The sequence below is a fragment of the Crocuta crocuta genome, unplaced genomic scaffold (assembly GCF_008692635.1).
Source record: "Crocuta crocuta isolate KB4526 unplaced genomic scaffold, BGI_CrCroc_1.0 scaffold647, whole genome shotgun sequence".
Taxonomy (NCBI): domain Eukaryota; kingdom Metazoa; phylum Chordata; class Mammalia; order Carnivora; family Hyaenidae; genus Crocuta; species Crocuta crocuta.
In genome coordinates, this window is record NW_027531286.1 from 309791 (window position 1) to 333173 (window position 23383).

General features: G+C 48.0%; 1 protein-coding gene and 1 non-coding gene across 2 annotated transcripts; both read left to right on the top strand.

The window, feature by feature from the left end:
• Positions 1–524: 524 nt before the first annotated feature.
• On the top strand, positions 525–20187 carry BBS1 (Bardet-Biedl syndrome 1). The gene is made up of 17 exons (XM_077771404.1): positions 525–582; positions 907–983; positions 1092–1126; positions 4444–4716; positions 4830–4876; positions 5017–5055; positions 5158–5230; positions 8049–8180; positions 9162–9268; positions 10610–10730; positions 10900–11058; positions 12947–13016; positions 13466–13624; positions 15437–15565; positions 16499–16638; positions 17275–17361; positions 17583–20187. The coding sequence occupies exons 1-17, from the start codon at positions 536–538 to the stop codon at positions 17667–17669; spliced, it is 1782 nt and encodes a 593-aa protein (XP_077627530.1). The 5' UTR covers positions 525–535; the 3' UTR covers positions 17670–20187.
• TRNAD-GUC (transfer RNA aspartic acid (anticodon GUC)) lies at positions 11413–11497 on the top strand. The gene has a single exon. It is a non-coding gene; the product is annotated as a tRNA-Asp (tRNA).
• Positions 20188–23383: the final 3196 nt, after the last annotated feature.

Below are 23383 nucleotides of genomic sequence, written 5' to 3' on the forward strand. Positions count from 1 at the left end.
TTGTGCTCCTCCTTTGTGGTATTTCCTGTATTTTAAAATATTCCAGAAGACTAAAAACTATAGAATCTCTCAACTTCAGTCAATCCTAGGATTTAATCTCTTAACCCTGTGTTTCGTGTCTCTGAGCCTAGACTGCTAGAGTAAGATGGGAAGAAAGGACATAGCCCCTTTTCAGCCGGGTTTCAGCCAAGGATGAAGAGGGTGAGGAGTTTAGTTTCACTGCTCATAAACACTAGAAGGGCTCCCCCTCCAGGCCTCGAGGCCAGAGTGTCCTGCCAATAACCCCGAGATTGCAGGGCCCCCAACTTCTGGCTGGGAAGAAGCAAAGATAAACCCTATGCGCTGCGATGAAGGATTGCGCCTCAGCAGGCAGAAACTCAAACGAGCGCAGCGTATCCTGCACGGTGACCTCTAGGCCCTGCGCCGGAAAGCTGAGCGCCCGGAACCTTTGTACGCGCGCTTCCCAGAACCCGGGCGCTATTGGGCGTTGCGCGGCGGCTGGCCGGAGCCGGTTGCCAAGGCAACGCCTGCGAAGATGGCCGCGGCGTCTTCGTCGGATTCCGACTGCGGCCGAGCTGAAAGGTGAACGCCGGGGTCCCCGAGGCCTCCTTTTCTACAAATGTAAAGAGAGGGTCTTGGGCCCTGGGATCTGAGTTCCTGCGGTTCTCGGAGCGCGCCGGCAGTCCTTGAAGGGATTTTAGGGATTAAGTAGGGAAACTGAGGCCCACGGAGTGAATATGCGTGTGTGAGTGAGTCGAGGTCACTCAAGGGAGCCCGCGGTGGAGCCTGGATTTGGATCCAGAGGTTCCGTACCCCTGTTTCAGAGCTCCTTACACACTTCACTCCCTCAAAGTTTTCTTCCTCTCCATTGAGACTGAGCCCCCAACTCTCTCCCTCCTCTCCCAGCAACGAGGCCAGTTCGAAATGGCTGGACGCACACTACGACCCCATGGCCAACATCCACACCTTTTCCACCTGCCTGGGTGAGTCTCTGGGACCAGGAACCCCTGGTTCTGGGGGGATGGAGGAGTTCAGTAGTGAAGCCTCAAGGATTCTGAAACCCCGGGTTTTGGCCCTTTTGTGTTTTCCAGCGCTGGCAGATTTGCATGGGGATGGGGAGTACAAGGTAAGAATATCCCCCCAGCTGAAAGAGAATTGGGGGGTGGGGGGGATATCAGAAATGAGATTTCCTGATGGCTCCAAAGGAGTTCAGCATAACCTGGCACTCATATGTACCCTGGAAAAATACATTTAGTGTTAAATTTTGTTTTTATGTGGACAGTGAAGAGAACATGTTGATTTCGTAATACAGCCTGCAGAAAGTAAAGCAGAACAAGATGCTGCTGGGGATTCTGCCAAGACAAAGCCTATTAATTTTGTTAACTTGATATAATTTCTTGCCGGAAGGGCACATCCCTTGGTTGGAGGTGGGGCATTGGAATCTGGAGAGAAAGTAGAAGGGAGGGAAGAGAGTGCTTTATGTGTATTAAAAGGGCATGGGGCACCTGATTGGCTTAGTCTTTGATGTCCGACTCTTGTTTTTGGCTCAGGTGGTGATCCCAGGGTCATAGGAGGGAGTCCCACCTAAGGCTCTGCACTGAGCGTATAGCCTACTTGGGATTCTACCTTACTCTCATTCTGCTCCCTCCACCGCTTGCATGCTTGCTGTCTCTAAAATAATAAATAAATAGGAGCGCCTGGGTGGCTCAGTCAGTTAAGCGTCCAACTTCATCTCAGGTCATGACCTCGCAGTTCGTGAGTTCGAGCCCTGTGGCAGGCTCTGTGTTGACAGCTCAGAGCCTGGAGCCTGCTTTGGATTCTGTGTCTCCCTCTCTCTCTCTCTGCCCCTCCCCCACTCATGCTCTCTCTCTGTCTCTCTCAAAAATAAGTAAACATTAAAAATTAAAATAAATAATAAATGAGTATAGGTTTTAAGATTAGTCATAAGCTAATAATTGTTGAAGCTGGATGGTGTGTATTTGAGGGTTCATTATATGCATCTCTCTGCTTATATGACTGAAAACTTTAAATAATAAAAAGGTTGAATTGTAAGTTTAAAACATAAAGACAGAATGTAAATAAGTTAATTTTAAAATTAAAGGTACAGGTTTTTAAAAGATTGAGAAGTATTTTGGGCTTAAAGCGGGTTAACATATATTGAAAGTCCGTTTCTGGACTAGACCCTCTTCACATACATACATGTTATTTATTCCCAATTTGTTAATGGGAAAATAGATTCAGAGAGGCTGAGTAGGCTTAGTGAGTTTGTAAAAAGTGGCAGACCGGGGTCTGGTTGCATTCTCAGTCATGTATTTGTTCCACTTCTGCTCAACCATGGGTGATGAACCCACAGCTGGCCTGTTATTTGGGCAGTTAGAAAACAGGTCTGGAACCATACCTTCATGGAGGGTACAGTAGAATTTGGTGGACTTTTGCTCCCAAATTCCTGTCCGTAAAACATTCTGCAATTTGGCAAGCATACAGTGAACCCCTACTGTGTGTCAGGCATTGTGCAGACACTGAAGTCAGAAATGAATTGGGGCACCCTGGTGGCTCATTCATTGGGCATCTGACTTTGGCTTAGGTCATGATCTAACCATTTGTGAGTTTGAGCCCCACATCTGGCTCTGTGCTGACAGCTCAGAACTTGGAGCCTGCTTCAGATTCTGTGTCTCCCTCTCCTTGCCCTTCCCCTGTTCACTCTCTCTCTCTCTCTCTCAAAAATAATAAAGATTAAAAAAAATTTTAAAGACCACTATGCTTAAAAAAAAACAAAAAAGAAATGAATCAGTACACAGTTGGGAAGAAATATAGACACTGCCCTTAATTTATCCATGATATGAACTGAATACCTAGTGTGTGCTTGGCACTGGATTTATAGCAGTGAAAGGTAGAGAAATCACAGCTCCTATAACTAATGTGAAATAGTCGATGCTTTTGTGAAATAACTTTTTTAATCATTTCTTGATTCCCAGCATCTAGTCCAGTGCCTGGCACAAATTAGGTACTCAGTAAATATTTATGGAGTGAACAAGTGGATGTTAAAATTGAATATAGGGAAACTATTATGGGAGCAGCAGGGAGAGAATAGTGAAATCGACCTGGAGGCACCAGGAGGCAGTAACATGTAACTGGGTGTTGAAGGATGAAAGAAATGTATCAAGAAGGTGTGGAAGAGAGGAGGGAAAGCATCCAGGTAGGAGGGAACAGGACAGTGGAAGCACAGAGACTTGGAAGTTTATAGCTTATTTGGGAAAAGTAAATTTAAAGTTAGAAAATGAAAGCCAATAAACGTAGTAGGTAAGGGACACCTCCTAGGTAAGTAGTAGGTAAGGGGTAAGGGGTGGTTCTGTAGGTTAAGTGTCCAACTCTTGATTTTGGCTAAGTTCAGGATCTCCTAGTTTGTGTGTTCAAGCCCCGAGTTGGGCTCCGTGCTGTCTGCTTGGGATTTTTTCTCTTTTCTTCTCTCTGCTCTGCCCCTGCTCGTGCACACTCGAACTCAATGCATACATACATACATACATACATACATACATACATACATAAAATCATAGTCAATACTATTGGCTTGGACTCAGACCTAGATTCCAGTCCCAGCTCTGCCACTTACTTGAGTGACTTTTACCTCACATCTCTAAGTCACAGCTTCCCCATCTGGGAAATGGGGCTAATAATAGTACCTATCCCATAAGTTGTTGAAGGGATTAAATGAAAGGATGCATGTAGTGCCTAGTGTGGCTCCTGGCACGCTGTACATTCTCAGGATCCAGACATTCTGGCGGGAGCATAGCATAGATGAGAAGGTGAAGGCAATCAAGTTGGAAATCACCTCAGAGAGGCCTTGAAGTCCTCACGTGGGAGAACAGGCTTACATGGCGGCTAGAGGGGCTTGGAGGATAGATAAGAGGGTGGAAAAGAACGACTGGGGAGCCTGGTTCTTCTGTCTGTCCACAGAGCACATGCCGTCCGCATACGTGCTTGTGTTCTGTTCCCATTTGGAAACCAGGCTTCAGAGGCCCAGATAGGAGTTTCCAGCACCCCACTGACTTTAGCCAGTGTTCACTTTCTAGAACAGTGCCGGGCACGGAGCAGGCTCTGAGGAAATGGTTCCCGGATGAATAATGAAAACATCATCTGCCGCCTACTCCTTACTAGCCTTCACCACGTTCCATAATTCATTGCCTCATTTGATTTTCACTCTAAGTGTCATGAGATAGGTAGTGCCATTTTGTGGGTGGGAAAACTGAGGCTCAGGAAGTTTAATCAGCTCTCCCAAGGTCACACAAGTTGCAAGCCTCATTGCAAAGTCTCCTTGGCCCACACCTTTGGTGCGCTGGTATAGGAGTGAACGAATGTGCACTAGCAAAAAGCCTAAGCCCAAGAAGGGGGTCAGTGGAGAGGTCTTTAGACCTTGAGCTGGAATAAGCCAGCCTCTTTCTACAGCTGGTGGTGGGGGATCTTGGCCCAGGTGGGCAGCATCCTCGCCTGAAGGTGCTCAAAGGACCCACAGTGATGACTGAAAGCCCGTTACCTGCACTGCCAGCTGCGGCTGCCACCTTCCTTATGGAGCAGCACGAGCCCCGGACCCCAGCTCTGGCACTCGCTTCAGGCCCTTGTGTGTATGTGTATAAGAATCTTAGGCCCTACTTCAAGTTCAGCCTGCCCCCGTTGCCTCCAAACCCCCTGGAACAAGATCTCTGGAACCAGGCCAAGGAGGTAAGTGACGTCGGGGATGGGAAGGAGAAGGCAAAAATGGCGGCCGCTGAGTCATCCTCCTTCCCTGCCGCCTCAGGAGCTCACAGGCTTACCTTCTTCCCTTGCTGTCGCAGGACCGGATCGACCCCTTGACGCTGAAGGAGATGCTGGAAGGCATCCGGTGAGAGCCCCCTTTCCCCTTCATATTCCCTCCCCCCCTCCCTGACCCCCAGCCCCCCTCCTTCATCCCAGTGCTCTCAGTCTGAACCCCAGGGCCCTGTTCCTCAACTGAATCTGCCACGATTGCCCCTCTCCTTTCAGGGAGAAGGCAGAGGTGCCTCTCTCGGTACAGTCACTCAGGTAAGGGCCCTGTGGGGGACCAGGGGGAGGGAGTGGCTGTGGAATGGCCTGTGGACGGAAGTAGGCCCAGGGCATGCGGGTGCCACTTCTCTGTGTGTGCAGGTTTCTGCAGCTGGAGCTGAGTGAAATGGAGGCATTTGTGAGCCAGCACAAATCCAAGTCCATCAAGCGGCAGGTAATGCCCCTTCTCTCTTTATTGCCCTATAAAAAAGATGGACAATTTTTTTTAAAGACCTCGTAACATCAGTGGTAAATTCGACAACCAACCCCCACGAGTGTCACTTTGCAGTTTCCTTTCCAGCCCATGCCACACATATATGGTCACAAAGCTGCAAGGCGTTCTGCATTTCCAGCCAACAGTGGCAGCTTTGAGTTAGTATATGTAGTTATAGAACTTTACATAACTTTTATTGTCTTAAGGGTAAAGATAATATATTTTCATTAGAGAATAACGAGAAGTATAAAGGGGAAATATAGGGGCTTCTGGGTGGCTCAGTCAGTTAAGCGTCTGACTTCGGCTCAGGTCGTGATCTGACGGTTTGTGGGTTCGAGCCCCGTGTTGGGCTCTGTGCTGACAGGTAGCTCATCTCCCTCTCTCTCTGACCCTCCCCTATTCACACTGTCTCTCTCTCTCTCAGAAATAAAAAAAAAAATTTTTTTTAAATAAATAAAGGAGAAATATAAATGACTATAATCTCCCTACCCAGAGGACTCATTCTTACCATTTTGGTACATTTTCTTCATAAATATGCTTTATAATTTGCTTCCCTTGAGTATGTAACATTATATCTTGAGCATTTAAACAGTCTTTAAGAACTCCATTCTTGGGGCGCTGGGGTGGTTCAGTCAGTTGAGCATCCGACTTGATTCCAGCTAAGATCATGATCCCAGGGTTGTGGGATCAAGCCCCCCATTGGGCCCTGCACTGAGCAGGGAGTCTGCTTGAGATTCTTTCTCTCTCTCTCTCTCTCTTTCCCTCTCTCCCACTTGTTCTCTCTCTCAAATAAAATTTTTAATAAAAGGTTTAAGTAAAAAAAAAAAACAACTCCATTCTTAATGGCCCCTTGATTATTTCCTTAATTATTAATTATTTCATTCATTTCATTTCATTCATTTCATTCATAGTTTATGTAACTGTTCACATGCAGATCATTGGATAAGAAATGTATCCCTTTTATTCACTTCATATTTTTCTTAATTATAATTTTAATGGTTTTATTAATGAACCCATTCAGCAATTGGTCAGGAATGGGTGATTCCTGGAATGGGTGATTCCTGACCTTGATCTCATGGTTCCGTCCAGTCCCAGAGCTGTTCTCTGCATTTTAGAAAGCCTCACGGAGCCCTCCACTTCCTGTAGAAGCCACTTGAGCCAACACATTGACTAATGCATGCCTCAGCTTTTGGCCAGCCTTAGACCAATTCTGTTAGAAACACTGTTCTCTCCTGCTGATCAGCAGCTTAGATACACAATTGTCAGTGTCTTTGAGTACTTATAAAGTCATGAAGTGAATTAATTATTGCTTCAAAGATGCAGTTTAGGGGAGTGAGGCAATCTTTCCAAGATATATGTCATAGCTGTATAATTGGGAACCATTAGCATTCACGTTTCTGTAACCTTTCTCTTTCCTAGGCATTGAGAACGATTCCTCTTTTTTAATCTTAAAGATAGTCACACGGGGCGCCTGGGTGGCTCAGTCGGTTAAGTGTCTGACTCTTCATTTCGGCTCAGGTCATGATCTCACCGTTTGTGAGATCGAGCTGCGTGTCCGGCTTTGTGCCAACAGCGCAGAGCCTGCTTGGGATTCTCTCCCTCCCTCTCTGCCCCTCCCCTGTTCATGCATACACATTCTCTCTCAAAATAAACAACAATAAATGTTTACAAAAAAGACACAATGAGCAGTTTTATCCAAAGAAACATTTTGGTCCTGCTAAATTATTTTCATAGGAGAAATTCCTAAAAGAGGGTCATCCTCTTCTCTTTTAAAAGTTTTCTCTCCAGGGGCTCCTGGGTGGTTCAGTCGGTTAAACATCTGACTTCGGCTCAGGTCATGATCTCATGGTTCATGAGTTTGAGCCCCGCATTGGGCTCTGTGCTGACAGCTCAGAGCCTGGAGTCTGCTTCAAATTCTGTGTCTCCATCTCACTCTCTGCCCCTTCCCCACTCACACTCTGTCTGTCTCTCTCTGAAAATAAATAAACATTAAAAATAAATAAATAAAAAAGTTTTCTCTCCAATCACAATTACAAAAGGAACATGTGCCCACTGTAGAAATTCTACAAAAGCCCAATGAAGAAATTAAACATTACCTGTGATTTCATTGTCCAGGTAAACCAATTTTTGTACTTAAGAGTTTAGCCTGCCAGCATGTTTTTTTATTCATCTGTTTTTAAACTAGGATTACACTAACATAATATTTTACCTATTTTTTTCCTCTGAATATCTTCGAAGTGTTCTCTCTGTTATTGAATCTTCTTTTAAAAGTGTGATTTTTCTTTAATGACTACCTGGTTTTTGATCAGATGGAAATTTGTAATTGACTTAAACAATCCTCTTTTGTTAGAAAGTTGGGTGTGTTGCGATAAACACTTTTGTACATAAAACTTCTGTCACGGGGCGCCTGGGTGGCTTAGTCGGTTAAGCGTCCGACTTTCGCTTAGGTCATGATCTCGCGGTTCATGGGTTCGAGCCCTGCGTCGGGCTCTGTGCTGACTGCCAGCTCAGAGCCTGGAGCCTGTTTCAGTCTGTGACTCCCTCTCTCTCTGACCCTCCCCTGCTCACGCTGTCTCTCTCTCTCTCTCTCTCCTAGAAATAAATAAAAATATTTAAAAAATAAAAATAAAAACAAAATTAAAAAAAAACCCTTCTCTCACATCTCTGATACTCTTCCTCCTCCTTTGCTCTCTTTCTTCCTTCCTGTGGTGTCCTTGGGGGGTGTCTGTGGGGCTGGTGTGTGGGGACCCCCCGGCTGACTCCTGGGGTCCTTCTGCAGACGGTCATCACCACCATGACCACCTTGAAGAAGAACCTGGCTGACGAGGATGCTGTGTCCTGCTTGGTGGTGGGCACTGAGAGCAAGGAGCTCCTGGTGCTGGACCCGGAGGCCTTCACCATTTTGGCCAAGGTCAGTCAGTACGGGGCCTGGCCCTGGGCACAGCTGAGGCCCAGGCTGCCTTCCCTCCCTCTACTCCCCCACATCTCCCGCCCCTAGCTTTTGGTAATACACATTGTAGAAAAGTTATAAAATGTAGATAAGCATAAAGAAAAAAGTATACGTCCAAAAATACCACCACCCACAATATCAACTATTCAAGTTTTGGCGTGTCTTTCCAGACATTTTTTTTTTAATGTTTTATTTATTTCTAGGAGAGAGAGAGAGAGAGAGACAGCGTGAGCAGGGGAGGGTCAGAGAGAGAGGGAGTCACAGACTGAAACAGGCTCCAGGCTCTGAGCTGGCAGTCAGCACAGAGCCCGACGCGGGGCTCCAACCCACGAACCGCGAGATCATGACCCAAGCGAAAGTCAGACGCTTAACCGGCTAAGCCACCCAGGCGCCCCTCTTTCCAGACATTGTTATATGGAGACACAGATATATAACTTATAAATAATTTTTTTTTTTTTTTTACAAAAATGGCTTTGTGATACAGGATCATGTAACCTGCTCTTCACATAATAGGAGCTCATCAGTATCTTTCCATATCAATATAAAACCACATTAACTTCATCTAGGACCACGCAACATCCATCATATAAATATACCATAACGTATTTACCTTGTCACCCGTTGTATGTTTATGTTGTTTTCAGTTTCCACTGTTATTAGCGCCAGTGCCATAGGCCTCCTTGCGCAAAACCCCTGGGCAGGCTTACCTAAATACTTCTTCAGGATACATTCCGAGAAGTGGTATAGTTTTGTCAAAGGGCATAGACGCCAACTGCTGCTGAGTTTCCCTCCAAGAAAGTGTACAAGTTTAAACTCTGACCAGCAGGGTGAGAATGAAGAGATTGGGAATTTGAACAAAGAACCAACTCGCAGGGGTTACTTCACGGTAGGGAAGAACAGGGGCACCAGAAAAGTTGGGATGTGTGAGCCTCTCCTTTGCAGATGAGCCTACCCAGCGTCCCTGTCTTCCTGGATGTTTCTGGGCAGTTTGACGTGGAGTTCCGGCTTGCTGCTGCCTGCCGCAACGGGAACATCTATATCCTGAGAAGGTAACCACCTCCGTGGTCTCTGGGGCCAGAAGGAACATCTCAGAAACCGGGTGCTTTCAGGGACTTCGGGGCTGGTATTTGGGAGCAGAAAGAGCTGGGAACTTCGCAGAGGAAGGTGAGCTCACATGCACAGGGGGACATCTGCCGACTGTGTGATGGGCAAGTGGCTGTAGCACGTGAGCAGTGCAGTGAGCGATGGGAAGAAAGAAAAACAGCCTCCCATTTGCAGTATTGCTTTATAGGTATGTGACACTTCTTTATGCATTAGGCTGATAATCATTTTCTAATTCAAGAAATATTTTTGAGCACCTACTGTGTATTAACCATTATATAAGGCATATATATATAGAGGATGTATTGCTAAATGATATAAACTAAACATATGCTCTGCCCTGGGGGAAGACAGATATTAAATTCAACAAAGCAAGATATATTTTGAATTGAGTGCATGCCTTGGAGGAAAAATACAAGCTCAGTGGGCAAAAGAATTAGGGCCAAGGTGATCAGTGAACACATGTCTCTGGCGATAATGTGGAAGGTTGAGCAGGAGCCAGTTGTTCCAAAAATGGGGAAGAAGTGTCGTAAGAGAAAACTAAAGCAAATTCAAGATGGAAAAGACACTGGCATGTGCTCCTCAAGCTTGATGGGCGAGGAGGAGGGTGGAAAGAGATGTGTGCAGACCTGGCATGGCTCGTGGATGGCCTGTTAGGACATGATAAAGATTTTGGCTTTGAAACCCATTATGGGGTTTTAATCAGAAGAATATTATGAGCCATTATATTTTTAAGAGATTACTCTGCTGGGTGGAGAGTAGACTGGAAGGAGGACCAGAGACCACAGGGAGGCTCTCGGATGGGTCATCAGGTGGGATATGATCATCCGATGGTCATCATATGAAGAAAGGGGAGCCATAGCCTGTGACTGGTAGGCAGGAATTACCCCTACTTTCTTGATAAGAGAAACTGAGATTTAGAAGCCGGGAAACAATGCATCTCTGCAGAGCAGACTTCTCATGGATTTCTGATAAATTGCTAAACTGCCTACGTCCGCTGGCACTTCATCTAGCCTAAGGTACACTCACTGTAAGCCGTTAAATGCCAGGCTATCACACAAATCACTGTAGTGAAGGCAGCAGGTAGACTGGGAAAGAAAACACATTTCATGCTGTCCAAGGTCACACAGCTGCTAAGTGGTAAACGTGGAAATAGTACTATGGCCATTTACTTTGAGGCCAAGGTTCCTTCAAGGATAGTCTGTGGGGCTTAGAAAGAGGAGTGTCAGCCAGGGAAGGCGAGGCTTTGAGAGGCTCTGGAGCTTGGAGAATGTGTCTTTATTCCACAGAGACTCCAAGCGCCCCAAGTACTGCATCGAGCTGAGCGCCCAGCCGGTGGGGCTTGTCCGGGTACACAAGGTCCTGGTGGTGGGCAGCACCCAAGACAGCCTGCATGGCTTCACCCACAAGGTGTGGCCTTCGGGCAAGCATCACCCCCCAGCCCCTCCACGTATGTCTCTCCGGTTCCCCTTAGCAAGCGATTCCTTCTGGTGTCCCTTTCCCTGCACTTCCAGCCACCCCTCCTGAGTTCCACCCTGTGCCCTGAACCCTCCCAGGGTAAGAAGCTCTTCTCTCCCAGGGTAAAAAGCTGTGGACAGTGCAGATGCCAGCAGCCATCCTGACCATGAACCTCCTGGAGCAGCGCTCCCGGGGCCTGCAGGCCGTCATGGCTGGGCTGGCCAATGGAGAAGTCCGCATTTACCATGATAAGGCCCTCCTCAATGTCATCCGCACCCCGGTGAGCTGCTGACTCCTCTCTGTTCAGTCCCACCTCTGGGCCTTCTTAACTGCCTTTCCTGGTCCCCACATGATGCCCTTGACTTTTGATGTGTTTCAAAAACATTTGTTGAGGGGCACCCGGGTGGCTCACTCAGTTGGGTGTCTGAGTTCAGCTCAGGTCATGATCTCATGGTCTGTGGGTTCGAGCCCCGCATTGGGCTCTGTGCTGACAGTTCAGAGCCTGGAACCTGCTTCAGATTCTGTGTCTCCTCCTCTCTCTGCCCTTCCCCCACTCACCCACTCTCTCTCCATCTCTTGAAAATGAATATTAAAAAAAAATTTTTTTTAATTAAAAAAAAAAACATTTGGGGGCGCCTGGGTGGCTTAGTCGGTTAAGCGTCCGACTGTCGCTCGGGTCATGATCTCGCGGTTCGTGGGTTCGAGCCCCGCGTCGGGCTCTGTGCTGACTGCCAGCTCAGAGCCTGGAGCCTGTTTCAGAGTCTGTCACTCCCTCTCTCTGACCCTCCCCTGCTCACGCTGTCTCTCTCTCCTAGAAATAAATAAAACATTTAAAAAACAAAAAACAAAAAAACATTTGTTGAGCATCTCATGTGCATAGCCTGTTGGGGGGCATAAAACAGTGTCTAAATCCTGCCTTTAGGGAATTGATGATTTAAGGTGACAGCTAGCCAGAGACACCGCTAATCCAAATACAAGCAAGTCTAAAGCAGAGTGAAGTACTGAAGAAGCACAGAGGGGGCCTAGCAGCTGGGGGAGGTGGTGAAGGATAAATGGGGGTGGAACTCATAAGCCATTTCACAGCACGTGACAGTTTCTCTGGGCCTTGAAACAGTTTGCCAAGTGGATACCAGAGGAAGAATATTCCAGACCGGAAACAGCATGAACAAACGCTGAGAGGCATGGAATGTACTTGATTAAGGAATACAGGTGGCTTTAAGAATCTGGATTCGAGTTTTTCAAACACTAAGTTGTGAGTCATTAAGTAATTTAATAGGTCACAACCAGCAACATAGAAAAGAAAGCTCAGAGGGGGCACCTGGCTGTCTCCATAGAGCACGTGACTCTTGATCTCAGGGTCGGAAATTTAAGCCCCACACTGGGCGTGGGGCCTACTTTAAAAAAAGAAAAAGAAAAAGAGGTACACCAGGGTGACTCAGATAAACGTCCGATTTCAGCGCAGGTCACGATCTCACAGTCTGTGGGTTTGAGCCCCGCATTGGGCTCCGTGCTGACAGCTCAGAGCCTGGAGCCTGCTTCAGATTCTGTGTCTCCCTCTCTATGCCTTGCCTGCTCACACTCTGTCTCTCTCTCAAAAATAATTAAGCATTAAAAAAGAGAAAGAAAAGAAAGCTCAGAGTATATCCCATGTGAAACGTGTGTATGTGTGTGTAAAGGGTCCTTTGTCACAGTAGAAATTTGGAAAGCAGCTGGTTTGAACTGCAGGCCTTTTGTAGGGATGGGGGAGGGGAAAGATGAGGGGGACAGTAAAGGAATGTTGGAATCAGATGTGAAAGGCCTTAAATTGTTCTAACAAAGAGGATAAAAGCCATTGGAAATGCTTTTTGGCAGAAAATAGACATGACCTTGTTCATAGTTTTGAAAGGCATCAGGGTGAAGGACAGACTAAGGAGAAAGACCAGGCTGGGGACCTATTAGAAAGGTGACCCCAGAAGCCCCATGACATTTTAGTCTGGAACTGTGGCTGCGGCAGTGAGGTTGGAGGGGTGATGAGAAATACAGGAAATATTTCAGAGGCAGTGCTGCCCAGGCCTTACGTCACATCTCTATTGTATCATGTCTGGGGCCTCCCAGTTGATCACCCCACCCCAGTCTTGCTCTCCTCCCCACGATATTTTCCCAACTAAGCCCTGGTGTCTCTATCACAGGACGCGGTGACCAGCCTTTGCTTTGGCCGCTACGGGCGGGAAGATAACACCCTCATCATGACCACTCGAGGTGAGCGGACTTCGGCACGGCAAGGGTTTTAGATTTAGGCGTGAAGGTGACAGCTAGAGCCTGGGAAAGAAGAGGTGGATGTGAAGCCTGGGCAGGCCTGGGTTTGGAAAGCAAGGCTCACAGACGCGTGTCCTGTCTGGGGCCAGCTTGTCGGCAGTTGGATATCACTACCCAGGAACCAGTGTCTCTAGTTCACCCCAGTCTCCTCAGAGCTTGCCTGGGTGCCGGGAACATCCCAGTAGTTAATAAGTAACTACTAAGTGAATGGATGAGTAGTAAAACATTATTAAAAGACACACCTTATTCCTTCTAGAAACCCAGGATCGCAGCAGGAAGACAAACATGGACAGAAATGGGTCTATATGAAGCAAATTGGGGGAAGAAAGAAAGGGAATGTAAGGTAGAGCTGGGGAGGACGGACCTGTGTCTCTCTCTGTCCACTTCCCTAGGCGGTGGGCTGATTATCAAGATCCTGAAGCGTACGGCAGTGTTTGTGGAAGGGGGTGGTGAGGCGGGCCCCCCACCAGCCCAGGCCATGAAACTCAACGTGCCCCGAAAGACCCGGCTCTACGTGGATCAGACACTGCGAGAGCGGGAGGCTGGCACTGGTGAGTCTCAGGCAGATCCTGCCTCTTCTTCCCCGTTGCTCTAATTCCAGCAAGAATGGGGGGAACCCGCCTGGGTGCCCAAAGCTCTGGGCACCCAGGCAGGCCCTCTGCCTCTGGAAGTCAAGAGACAGCCTAGGAGGCGGCTTCGGCTTCCAGTAGCTGCCTCACGGTGGAAGGTGCTGTGGGTGAGGGCACGCGTCCTTCAAACGCCCAGGGGTGAACAGTCGCTTCTGGATGCGGGAATTCTCAGAGAGAAGTAGAATTTGATGAGGGTTCTTTTTTCCTATGCAGTTTTTCCTGCTCTTTCATTCATTCTTCCCTTCATTCAGTACCCATGATTCTGCCAGGCCTCGTGCCAGATGCCTTGAAATAGGTTTTGGCCCTGCCTTAGGAGCTCAGTCTCCTTGCTGACGTCACATGCATGACACGTGTAGACGAGCGCTCTGCAAAGGGCTGTTGAGGCTCACAAGAGTGAGGAGATTTGCCTGGAAGCCTGGGAGAGGCTACAGAGAGAGGTGACATTGGACTTCACCCGAAAATGATTACCAGTCCCGCAGCCAGAGAAGGAAAGGGAAGGGAGATTCAGGCAGAGGCACAAGTGGAGTCACAGGGTCCTGTCTGGATTTAAGTGGCATCTGCCGCGTAGCTGCGGGTGTAGTGCAGGAAGGTAGTGGGGGGGGAGGTAGAGCAGAGGGTAGAAAGGCAGGTCAGAGCTGGCTCCAAAAAGGCCTGGAGTGCAAAGCTAAGATGTTTGGTTGATTCTAGGCAGTGGGGGCTGGGAAAGATGTTAAGCAGAAAAATACAGTGACTCGACCAGCTCTGTCTTATAAAGGGACCTTGCTTAGCTTTAAAGGTAAATTAGAAGATAAAAGAGCCAGCAGGCTGTTGTAGCCCAGAGGATCCGAGAAGCAATTGAAACATTCAGGAAATAATGAGGAAGTTCTCTAACGTGACCAAATGTAAACTATGCAAAAATCAATAACGTGGTATATACCAGCTGTAACGAATCCAGAAGACAAATGCAAAGTTTCCATTCACAATAGTAACAAAATTCCTAGAAAATGGCAGTTAAATTACAAAACTGCTGTCAAGAACATAAAAGACCATCTGAATGTTTCCGTGACGAGACTCTCAGGGTAGCAAGACCCAATGCTTTAAAACTGCTGATTAACAGCTTCTAAAATTAATCCAAGAAGATAGCAGCATTACTGTGAAAATCCCAATAGGGCTTATTTTGAGGACTTGACCAGTGAATTCTCTCTCAGTAATTGGGGGGTGGAATTTAAGAATAAGGGGACCTTTGGGGGTGCCTGGGTGGCTCAGTTAAGTGTCCAACTCTTGATTTCGGCTCAGGTCGTGATCTCAGGGTCATGGATCCGAGCCCTGTATCAGGCTCTGTGCTGACAGTGCAGAGCCTGCTTGGGATTCTCTTTCTCCCTCTCTCTCTGCCCTCCCCCCAAATAAATAAACATTAAAAAAAAAAAAAAGATGAGGGGGACATAGCCTCTCAGCAGAAGGAACTATATGAACTATAAAGCTGTAGGAGTTAGTAGCTGTGGTATGATACAGAAATCGATATCGATCCAGGGTACACTTATAAAGTCCAGAAACAGACCCTTGTATATGGGGAAAGTCAGTATATGTCAAAGGTGTTGTTTCAAACTAGTGGGGAAAGGAGAGACTGTCCCCAAAACATAATGAGGACTGCGTGCTTCTAGAAAAAAAAAAAAACAGCCCACGCAGGACACCCCTCTCCCCTGCCTCTGCCCTCGCCTTCCCTCCAACACCAGCCCTTTGTGCGCCTCTCCTCAGCCATGCACCGGACCTTCCAGACTGACCTCTACCTGCTGCGTCTCCGGGCTGCCCGCGCCTATGTGCAGGCCCTCGAGTCTAGCCTGAACCCTGTGTCTGTGACGGCCCGGGAGCCCCTCAGGGTGCATGNGGGGGGGGGCAGAGGGGCAGAGGGCAGGGGTGGGTAGGAACTCCTCAGCTCTAGAGCCAATTCTGAGCCCACTAGGCCTTGTGACCCCCTCTCACCTCCCACAGGCCCAGAGACCAAGTCTCTGCCTTCCTTTAGGAGGGTGCTCTCTCTCCGTCTCTCTGCTGTGCTGCCTCTTCCCCTCAGCTGGCCGTGGAGGGGCCGCTCTCCAGCTCCTTCGGCCCACGCTGTGCCTCAGACAAGCCCCCAGATTTGGGGCAGGGCACGCAAGTAGTCACCCTGGGACGTCCCTTCCCAGCACTGGAGGGACTCTGACCGCTACGGTACAACGAAGAAAGCTCTTCGGTTCAGTACCTGCGGGCAGCCTGGGGGCTAGGGCTGTCTGCTACAGGGAAGGGAAGTCCTGACACTTGCACGGGACGAGGAGCCCCTGCACTCAGACACAGGTGACCTCAAGGTCATCTGGGCTAAATGGGTCCCAGAGGTGTGCTGTCTGACTCAAATGGGTTTCCAGTTTCTCTTTCCCTGAAGGAAGCAGATAGATAGGGGAGAGACTACAGAGCAACTGAGGGTGAGAGGGAGGAAGACGAAATCATTGTGGCTGCCACAGGATGAGAGTGGGGGGTAGTCAGGCCCTGGGAAGAGCGGCAGAGACAGCAGTGAGGCCATAGGCGGGAGCCGGGGCTTTCATCCCCAGGCCAGCTCTGCCTCTGGCCAGCTTCTGAGGGGCCTACGTCAAGTTCCTGCCCCCCTTGGCTTTTGCTGATCCCAGTACAAACTGGAACCAGCCTCCAGGCTTCTGAGGGGCCTGCTGAGGGGCAGGACAATGCATTAGGGCACTTGATGATAGCGCAGAAGGCCAGGGCCAGGGCACATTGGAGTCAGTGCCCAAGGCTACTGTTCCTAAGGGCTTTCTCCACCCACCCCACCTTCTCCACAGGTTCAGGGCCTGGGCCCCACCTTTAAGCTCACGCTTCACCTGCAGAACACCTCGGCAGCCCGACCCATCCTGGGGCTGCTGATCTGCTTCCTGTACAACGAGGTGCTCTACGCCCTGCCCCGGGCCTTCTTCAAGGTACTGGGCCGCCTCACTGAGACACAGAGCGAGAAAGGCCAGGCTAGGGCCTGCTTAGGTGCCCACAGAGCCCTAAAGGGTTGGTGGTGAGGGAGCTGGCAGGTGGCCACAGACCAGGCTGGGGTGTGGCCGGGTCCTCTGGGGAGGCGCCCACGACCTGCCTCAGCTGCTTTTCTCGCAGCCCGAGAGAGGTCTCCGCGAGCCACACAGAAGGTTCTGGGAGAACAGCCAGAGCCCAGCCTCTCTCAGAAGCCTGTTGGTGCTGGGATCCCAGAGTCCGTCCTGCCTCACAGCCATGCTTGTGGTGGGATTGGAAGCCTCTTTCTGCCCCAAGGAGAATTTTCCACAGAGTGAAGGGCTTGATCTCTCCCCAGGTCCAGATTTGATCCTAAGTTGGGAGGACCAGAAACTGAGAAGGACTCTGGGTTTGGTCTGAGTTTAATCCCAGACGGACATGCCGTCCTGGAGGGCCCACTGTCCTCACTGGACCCACGTGCCCCGTGAAAGGGCCCCGCCCGCCCCATCCGGAGTCCGCTGGATTCAGCTGCTCTTTTGGGTGTGAGAGTGCTTTGGAATCTGCCAGCCACTGTCCAGGCATGAGAGCTGATCTCCTTACCTATCTGTCCCCAAACCCAGGTCCCCTTGCTGGTGCCAGGGCTCAGCTACCCGCTGGAGACCTTTGTGGAGAGTCTCAGTGACAAGGGCATCTCAGACATTATCAAGGTAGGTCGCCTGTTGGTACCATGTGGGGGAGACAGAGTGAGGTGGCCAAGGCCCTCACATGGCCGCCGGGTCAGGGTGGGTGTCTGCAGCCTCCCCATCCGCTTTGACAGAGCCCTGGTGGCCTGTCACTGGGGCCGGTGCAGACCAGGCTGGGCTTGGCCTTTGCAGGGAGCAGGGAGTAAAGGCGGGATTCCCTACTGCCATGGGCCCTTCCTCCGTAGGTGCTGGTGCTCCGTGAAGGCCAGAGCGCACCCCTCCTGAGTGCCCACATCAACATGCCCGTGAGCGAGGGGCTGGCAGCCGCCTGACCCCTGGGCTGGTGGTAAAGCCCCTGCAGAATCAGGACCAGGAAGATTCAGCCGCTTCCACTGAGCTGGGCAGAGTTAAAGGCCCCAGGCCCGTTCCCCGAGCAGCAGTGTGTTGGGGCCACAGTTTCCTTCTCCTCTCCTAAGTGTCCCCTTTCCCACCACCCTGACTGCTGGGTGACTTATAGCAGCAGGCCAGTAAGTACCCAGGAGGTTCAGCTCCTTCTCCCTCAGGAAGATGCAGGCATTTGCCCACTGGACCTCTGCTGCCCCTCCAGCCTCCCCACTTTTGTCCAGAAATCACACCCAGGGCCAAAGGAAGATCTCTGAAGTGGTCAAGGTGGGAGGAGGGGCACAGGCCCAGCCTTCTCCGTTGCTGCTTTCCTTAGGCACATCACTCCCGTGTTGCTGCAGGCCCAGGCCGGAACTGCCGCGGCCTGGCCTGGGATAATCAGAGGCTTTTCTTGGGTGAGACTGAGCCCCCTCTTGCTCCCTGGGGTTCCAGAAGCTTCACTGATGCTGCTCAGATTACAGGCAAAACACGTGCTCTGATTTCCCCTGTGAGCTGAACAAGGGGGCCTAGGGAATAGTTGCCTCCCCACAGGGGCCTTTCCTGAAATCTTGGGCTCAGCCAGCATCTCAGGCCTGCGATGCTCCATGAAGATCGCCAAGGGAGGAAGTGGTGCCAGGAAAGCATAGGGCACCCACGCAGGGAGCTAGTGGCGCCAGCCCCCACCGGGCTTCCGAACACAACTGCCACTCCTGACTTGGATGCTCGGGTCCAGAAAGAGTCCCGGGAGAGGAAGGCTCAGTTAGAGCAGAGGTGGGGCTGGGGTACGCAGGAGAGGCATTTCTGGGCCCTGTGGAGGTGGCACAGTAGGCAGAAGCCCAGAACAGCTCTTCTGTGCCCTGGAGCCCAGCTCAGTCCCATAAGTGGAAGCTTACTGGGCAGTGGCGTTAGCTGGAAAGGCATGGAGCAGAGGTGTTAAGTGAGGCTAAAGACTGAGGGAAGGCACGTGTTAAGACTGCACGGGCCAGAGACCCACAGTCCTGGACCTCGGTGCCTCCTGGAGCCCTGGCTGGTGTCCTGGCCCACTTCACAGCCCTGTTAGCCTGGTGCTACCAGGGCCGCCTTGAACCACTTAGGAGCCAGGAACCTTGCTCCCTGAGCACCTGTCTTTTCCTCTGTATGACCAGGTGCAGCCTAGCAGATGATTTGGGCTTGTGGGAAGTAACCAAATCCTTCTGCGCCTTAGTTCCCCCCATGTAAAATGAGGCAGTTTGTGACCAAATTCAGCTCTAGCATCCTGTGACCTTGGCAGCCCCTCTAGAGGGGAGGTTTGACAAGAGTAACTGCAGAGCTTTTGTCCTCCATGGCCAGTCAATAACCTCTGTGTCCAGGACTCTAGTGAGGGACCAGGGTGACACAGCTCTCAGCCTGCCCCAAACCCTCCCAAGGAATGCCTTCTGGGACCAAGTGAAGAAAGAATGGAGTATGGACAAAAGAAAGAACCCAACCCCCTCCTCTCTGCACAGTCTGGCCACTTATAGACATAGATTAATTGGGTCAGGGTGGTAATGGGCCTCTAGATCAAGCCAAGTGAGGTACAGTTGGACCAAGCTTGACGTTTAACCTGAAGAGCTTCCTAAGAGAGCTTATCAGAGATGGAAAGGCATGGAAGAAGGTAGAAGACCCCTATCACTAGAGCTCTGTCACTGGGGCTAGGCTATCTCTTCACTGGGCCATATGACCATATAATCTCTTCTACCCCAATCATGTGATGACATGTGTGAGCTTGGAACACGAAGTCTAGTTTGAAGCTCTTCATGTTGATGAAAGTGGAGAAACTTCCTATACCCAGCACCTAATGAGAGTTTGTGTGATGTAATACGATGTACCTATTATTAAAAATACATGAACTGCATTGATGCGGACAGGTATACATAAAGCAATATGAAACCAGGAACAGTGCATGGTACTCAGTGCACTCACTGGTTAGAGCTCCAGAAGACTGTGTACATTAGGGATGAGGGGAGTTGGTATATTTTTAAGAAGTATTTACCTAAAACCACGTACCTACTTAGTACTATGGAATTAGTTTATAACAAGAAAATTGCTCTCCCCATTCCCCACTACTGCTCCCTTGCTTCAGTCATTTTCAGTTCTCTTAGCTATTCTTTTTTAAGTAATCTGCATCCAGTGTGGGGCTTGGACTCACAACTCCAAGATCACGAGTCACATAGTCCACCGATTGAGCCAGCCAGGTGTCCCCATTAGCTATTTATTTTAAAAATATGCTTATACTACTCTTGCTTGATTTATCATTCTAGACACGATCTATTGGCTCCCTGTTGTAAAAGGTGATGCTTTAGCTCTCTTGTGGAGTACTTTGCCCCCTTTTCTCCCTAGTTTTTAGGTAAATCAATACTTACTGTTTAGATTGCTATTTATGTTACTAAGTGAAAGTTATTCCCTACAGAGCCAAAAATTGGGCTATAATTAAATTACCTTTTAATTTTTCATGGAGTTAATAATTGCCTTTTTTTTCATTTGCTTAGTTTTCTGTATATAACAAGTATTCATTCTTCCCTCATCCAGTCTGACAGTTCCTCTTTTTTTCTGGATACTTCCCATCATCCCATGTCTCAGTGAGGACTGTTTTCTCTCTAAAAATACTGCAGAGTATTTCTCCTGACTAGACCCTCTGATTCCTGGGCCCTGTCTCTTCATCTTTATAGTTCTTGTACCCCTCATTTGGTGAAGTGTATCCACAGGTACTGTCTTTAAAAAGTCACTAGAGTTAAAAATTTTTAACACCCTGTCTAAAACCTTCTTTATCCCACTCATATACATGTGTGATAGCAGGTCATAAAATTTGAGGTTGAAAATAATTTTCATGCAAGAAAATCATTTTTAAGGCAGCATTCCCTTGTTCTGATTTTTGGTAATGCTGTTGAGACGTTCCATGCCATTTCTGCTCCTGGCCTTCTCATTCCAAAACGCCAGGACATGCCTTACATGTGTGTCATTATTTGCTGTGCTGTGGGATGGAGATGTATATCCTTCACTTCCACAAAATTTTGTTTCTTGACTGATTTCCTCCCATTTTCTCTCTTCTCTCTGGAATTCTCATTAAACCCAGCACCTGATAAATGGTAATTCCAGAGAGAAGAGGATTAATCATCTGTTTTTCTTCTCTCTTCTCTCGTATTGTCTTTCTGTCCCTTGTCCTGAGGAATTTTTATCTTTCAGCTCTTCTCTGGAACTGTTTTTTGAAATTCCATTATGTTAATTCTCCATTCTTTCTGTTCTGTGTTCAATCTTATAATGTCTTTGAAAAGATATTGAGGTCACCAAACCATCAGTCTACAAGTGACTCCTACAGACTTATTTCAACATCCGCAGAATACACATTTTCCTCAGCTCACATGGAATGTTCGCCAAGACAGACCACATTCTGGTCCATAACATATGCCTTAAAATTTAAAAGAATGGAAATAACGCAATGTCTGCTCTCAGGTCAAAATGGAATTAAACTAGAAATCAGTAACAGAAGGATAGCTGGGAAGTCTCCCAAATACTTGGAGATGAAACAACACTTCTAAATAGCACATGGGTCAAAAAAGAAGTCTCAAGAGAAATTTAAAAATATTTTGAACTAGGGGCGCCTGGGTGGCTCAGTCGGTTGAGCATCCGACTTCGGCTCAGGTCATGATATCACGGTTCGTGGGTTTGAGCCCCATGTCGGGCTCTGTGCTGATGGCTTAGAGCCTGGAGCCTGTTTCAGATTCTGTGTCCCCCTCTCGCTCTGCTCCTTCCCTGCTCATTCTCTGTCTCTCTCACTCTCTCAAGGATAAATAAATATTAAAAAATTAAAAAAAATATTTTGAACTAAATGAAAATGAAAAACACAACTTACCAAATTTGTGGGATGCAGCAAAAGCAGTACTTAAAGGGAATTTTACAGCACTGAATTTATATATTAGAAAAGAAGAAAGACCTAAAATCAATAATTTCCACCCTGGGAAACAAGAAGAATAAAAGCAAATTAAGGGGTGCCTGGATTTAAAAATCCATTTACAGGCTAATCCCTTTTTTTTAAGATTTTTTTTTTTTTTAAATCTCTATACTCAACGTTGGGGCTCAAACCCACAATCCTGAGATCGAGTCACACACTCCACTGACTGAGCCAGCCAGGTGCCCCTGTCTATAGGCTGATCTTAAGAGACAAGACAATTGAAAGTAAAATACAGATTATTTTACTGTATTTGGACTAGAAGGGAACTTAAAGGGCATCTGTTTAAAAAGAAACAGTGAACATATGTTCTAGTCAAATATTGAAATGATTTCATCAAAGGTCAGAAACAAGTGAAGGTGCCCACTATTTTTCTTCTACCCATACAGAAGGGGCAGGAAGATTAAGAGGTATAAAAATTTTAAAGGAAAAACAAAACTGTCTTTTCACAGACTATTTTATTATAAATATAGAAAACTCAGAAGAGTTTATAAGTTTTAGGTTTGCTGTACACAAAAAATCTATTTTCCTAAGCCAGGTACAATAACAAAACATTATCAAATACTTAAGAGTAAATCTAACCATGGAGCGCCTGGGTGGCTAAGTCAGTTAAGCGTCTGGCTCTTGGTTTCGGCTCAAGTCCTGATCTCACGGTACGTGAGTTCGAGCCCTGGGTCAGGTTCTGCACTGACAATCCAAAGTCTGCTTGGGATTCTCTCTCCCTCTCTCTCTGCCCCTCTCCCACTCATGCACTCTTGCTCTTTCTCAAAAATAAAAGAAGAAATCTGGGGCACCTGGGTGGCTCAGTCAGTTAAGCATCCTGAGCATGGCTCAGGCCATGATCTCATGGTTTGTGGGTTCCAGCCCAGCATCAGGCCCTGTGCTGACAGCTCAGAGCCTGAAATCTGCTTCAGATTCTGTGTCTCCCTTGCTCTCTGCCCCTCCCCCACTCATACTCTGTCTCTCTCAAAAACAAGTAAACATTAAAAAAAAAAAAGTCTAACCAAAAGAGGCATGATCCTTACAAGAAAAAGTATATAACTTTATTGAAAACATCTAACAGATACACCATGTTCATGACTGAAAAATGCAATTTCATATGGATGTTGATTTTCCCCAAACTGATCTATAGATTCAGTTGAGTTCCATTCACAATCTCAAAGGGATTTTTATTGGTGGAACTTAACAAGTGGATTCTAAAATTTATGTGGAAGAGCAAGGACCAAGGATGGATCTTAGGGAAGTCGTACGATAGGGCCAGGTAAGATGACCATTGAGACAAAAGGGACAAATAAACTGCGGTATATTCGGCAGCTCGCTATCCAGCAAGGAGAAGGAATGCCCCACAGCGGTACACACTGATTTGACTAAATCTCAGAAACATAATAGTGAGTGGATGAATAAACGGTATGATTCCATTTATATAAAATTCAAAAACATGCAAAACCCATACAAATGTAGGTAATGCGAAGGCAAAGCAAGGGAATGATGAAGACGGTACAGTGTGTTCTCTACCAGGGAGGGTACAGCAGGGACTCACAGAAGTGGGGTCCATCTCTTCTTAATGGGGGTGGGGAGGGAGTTTCTCTTTGTTTCATAAATATTTTCTTACATCTCCTTACTAACAGCTCCATCCTCTGTGGGCATGGGCAGGGCCTGTCAGAAGGATGGACTTCTCTGAGGGTTCCTGGAGGAAAAGCC

Coding starts and splice junctions, on each gene's coding strand:
- BBS1 (XM_077771404.1), top strand. CDS start 536: ATGGCCGCGGCGTCTTCGTCGGATTCCGACTGCGGCCGAGCTGAAAG. Junction 1,127..4,443: donor ATGGGGATGGGGAGTACAAG/GTAAGAATATCC, acceptor CTCTTTCTACAG/CTGGTGGTGGGGGATCTTGG. Junction 8,181..9,161: donor CCTTCACCATTTTGGCCAAG/GTCAGTCAGTAC, acceptor TCTCCTTTGCAG/ATGAGCCTACCCAGCGTCCC.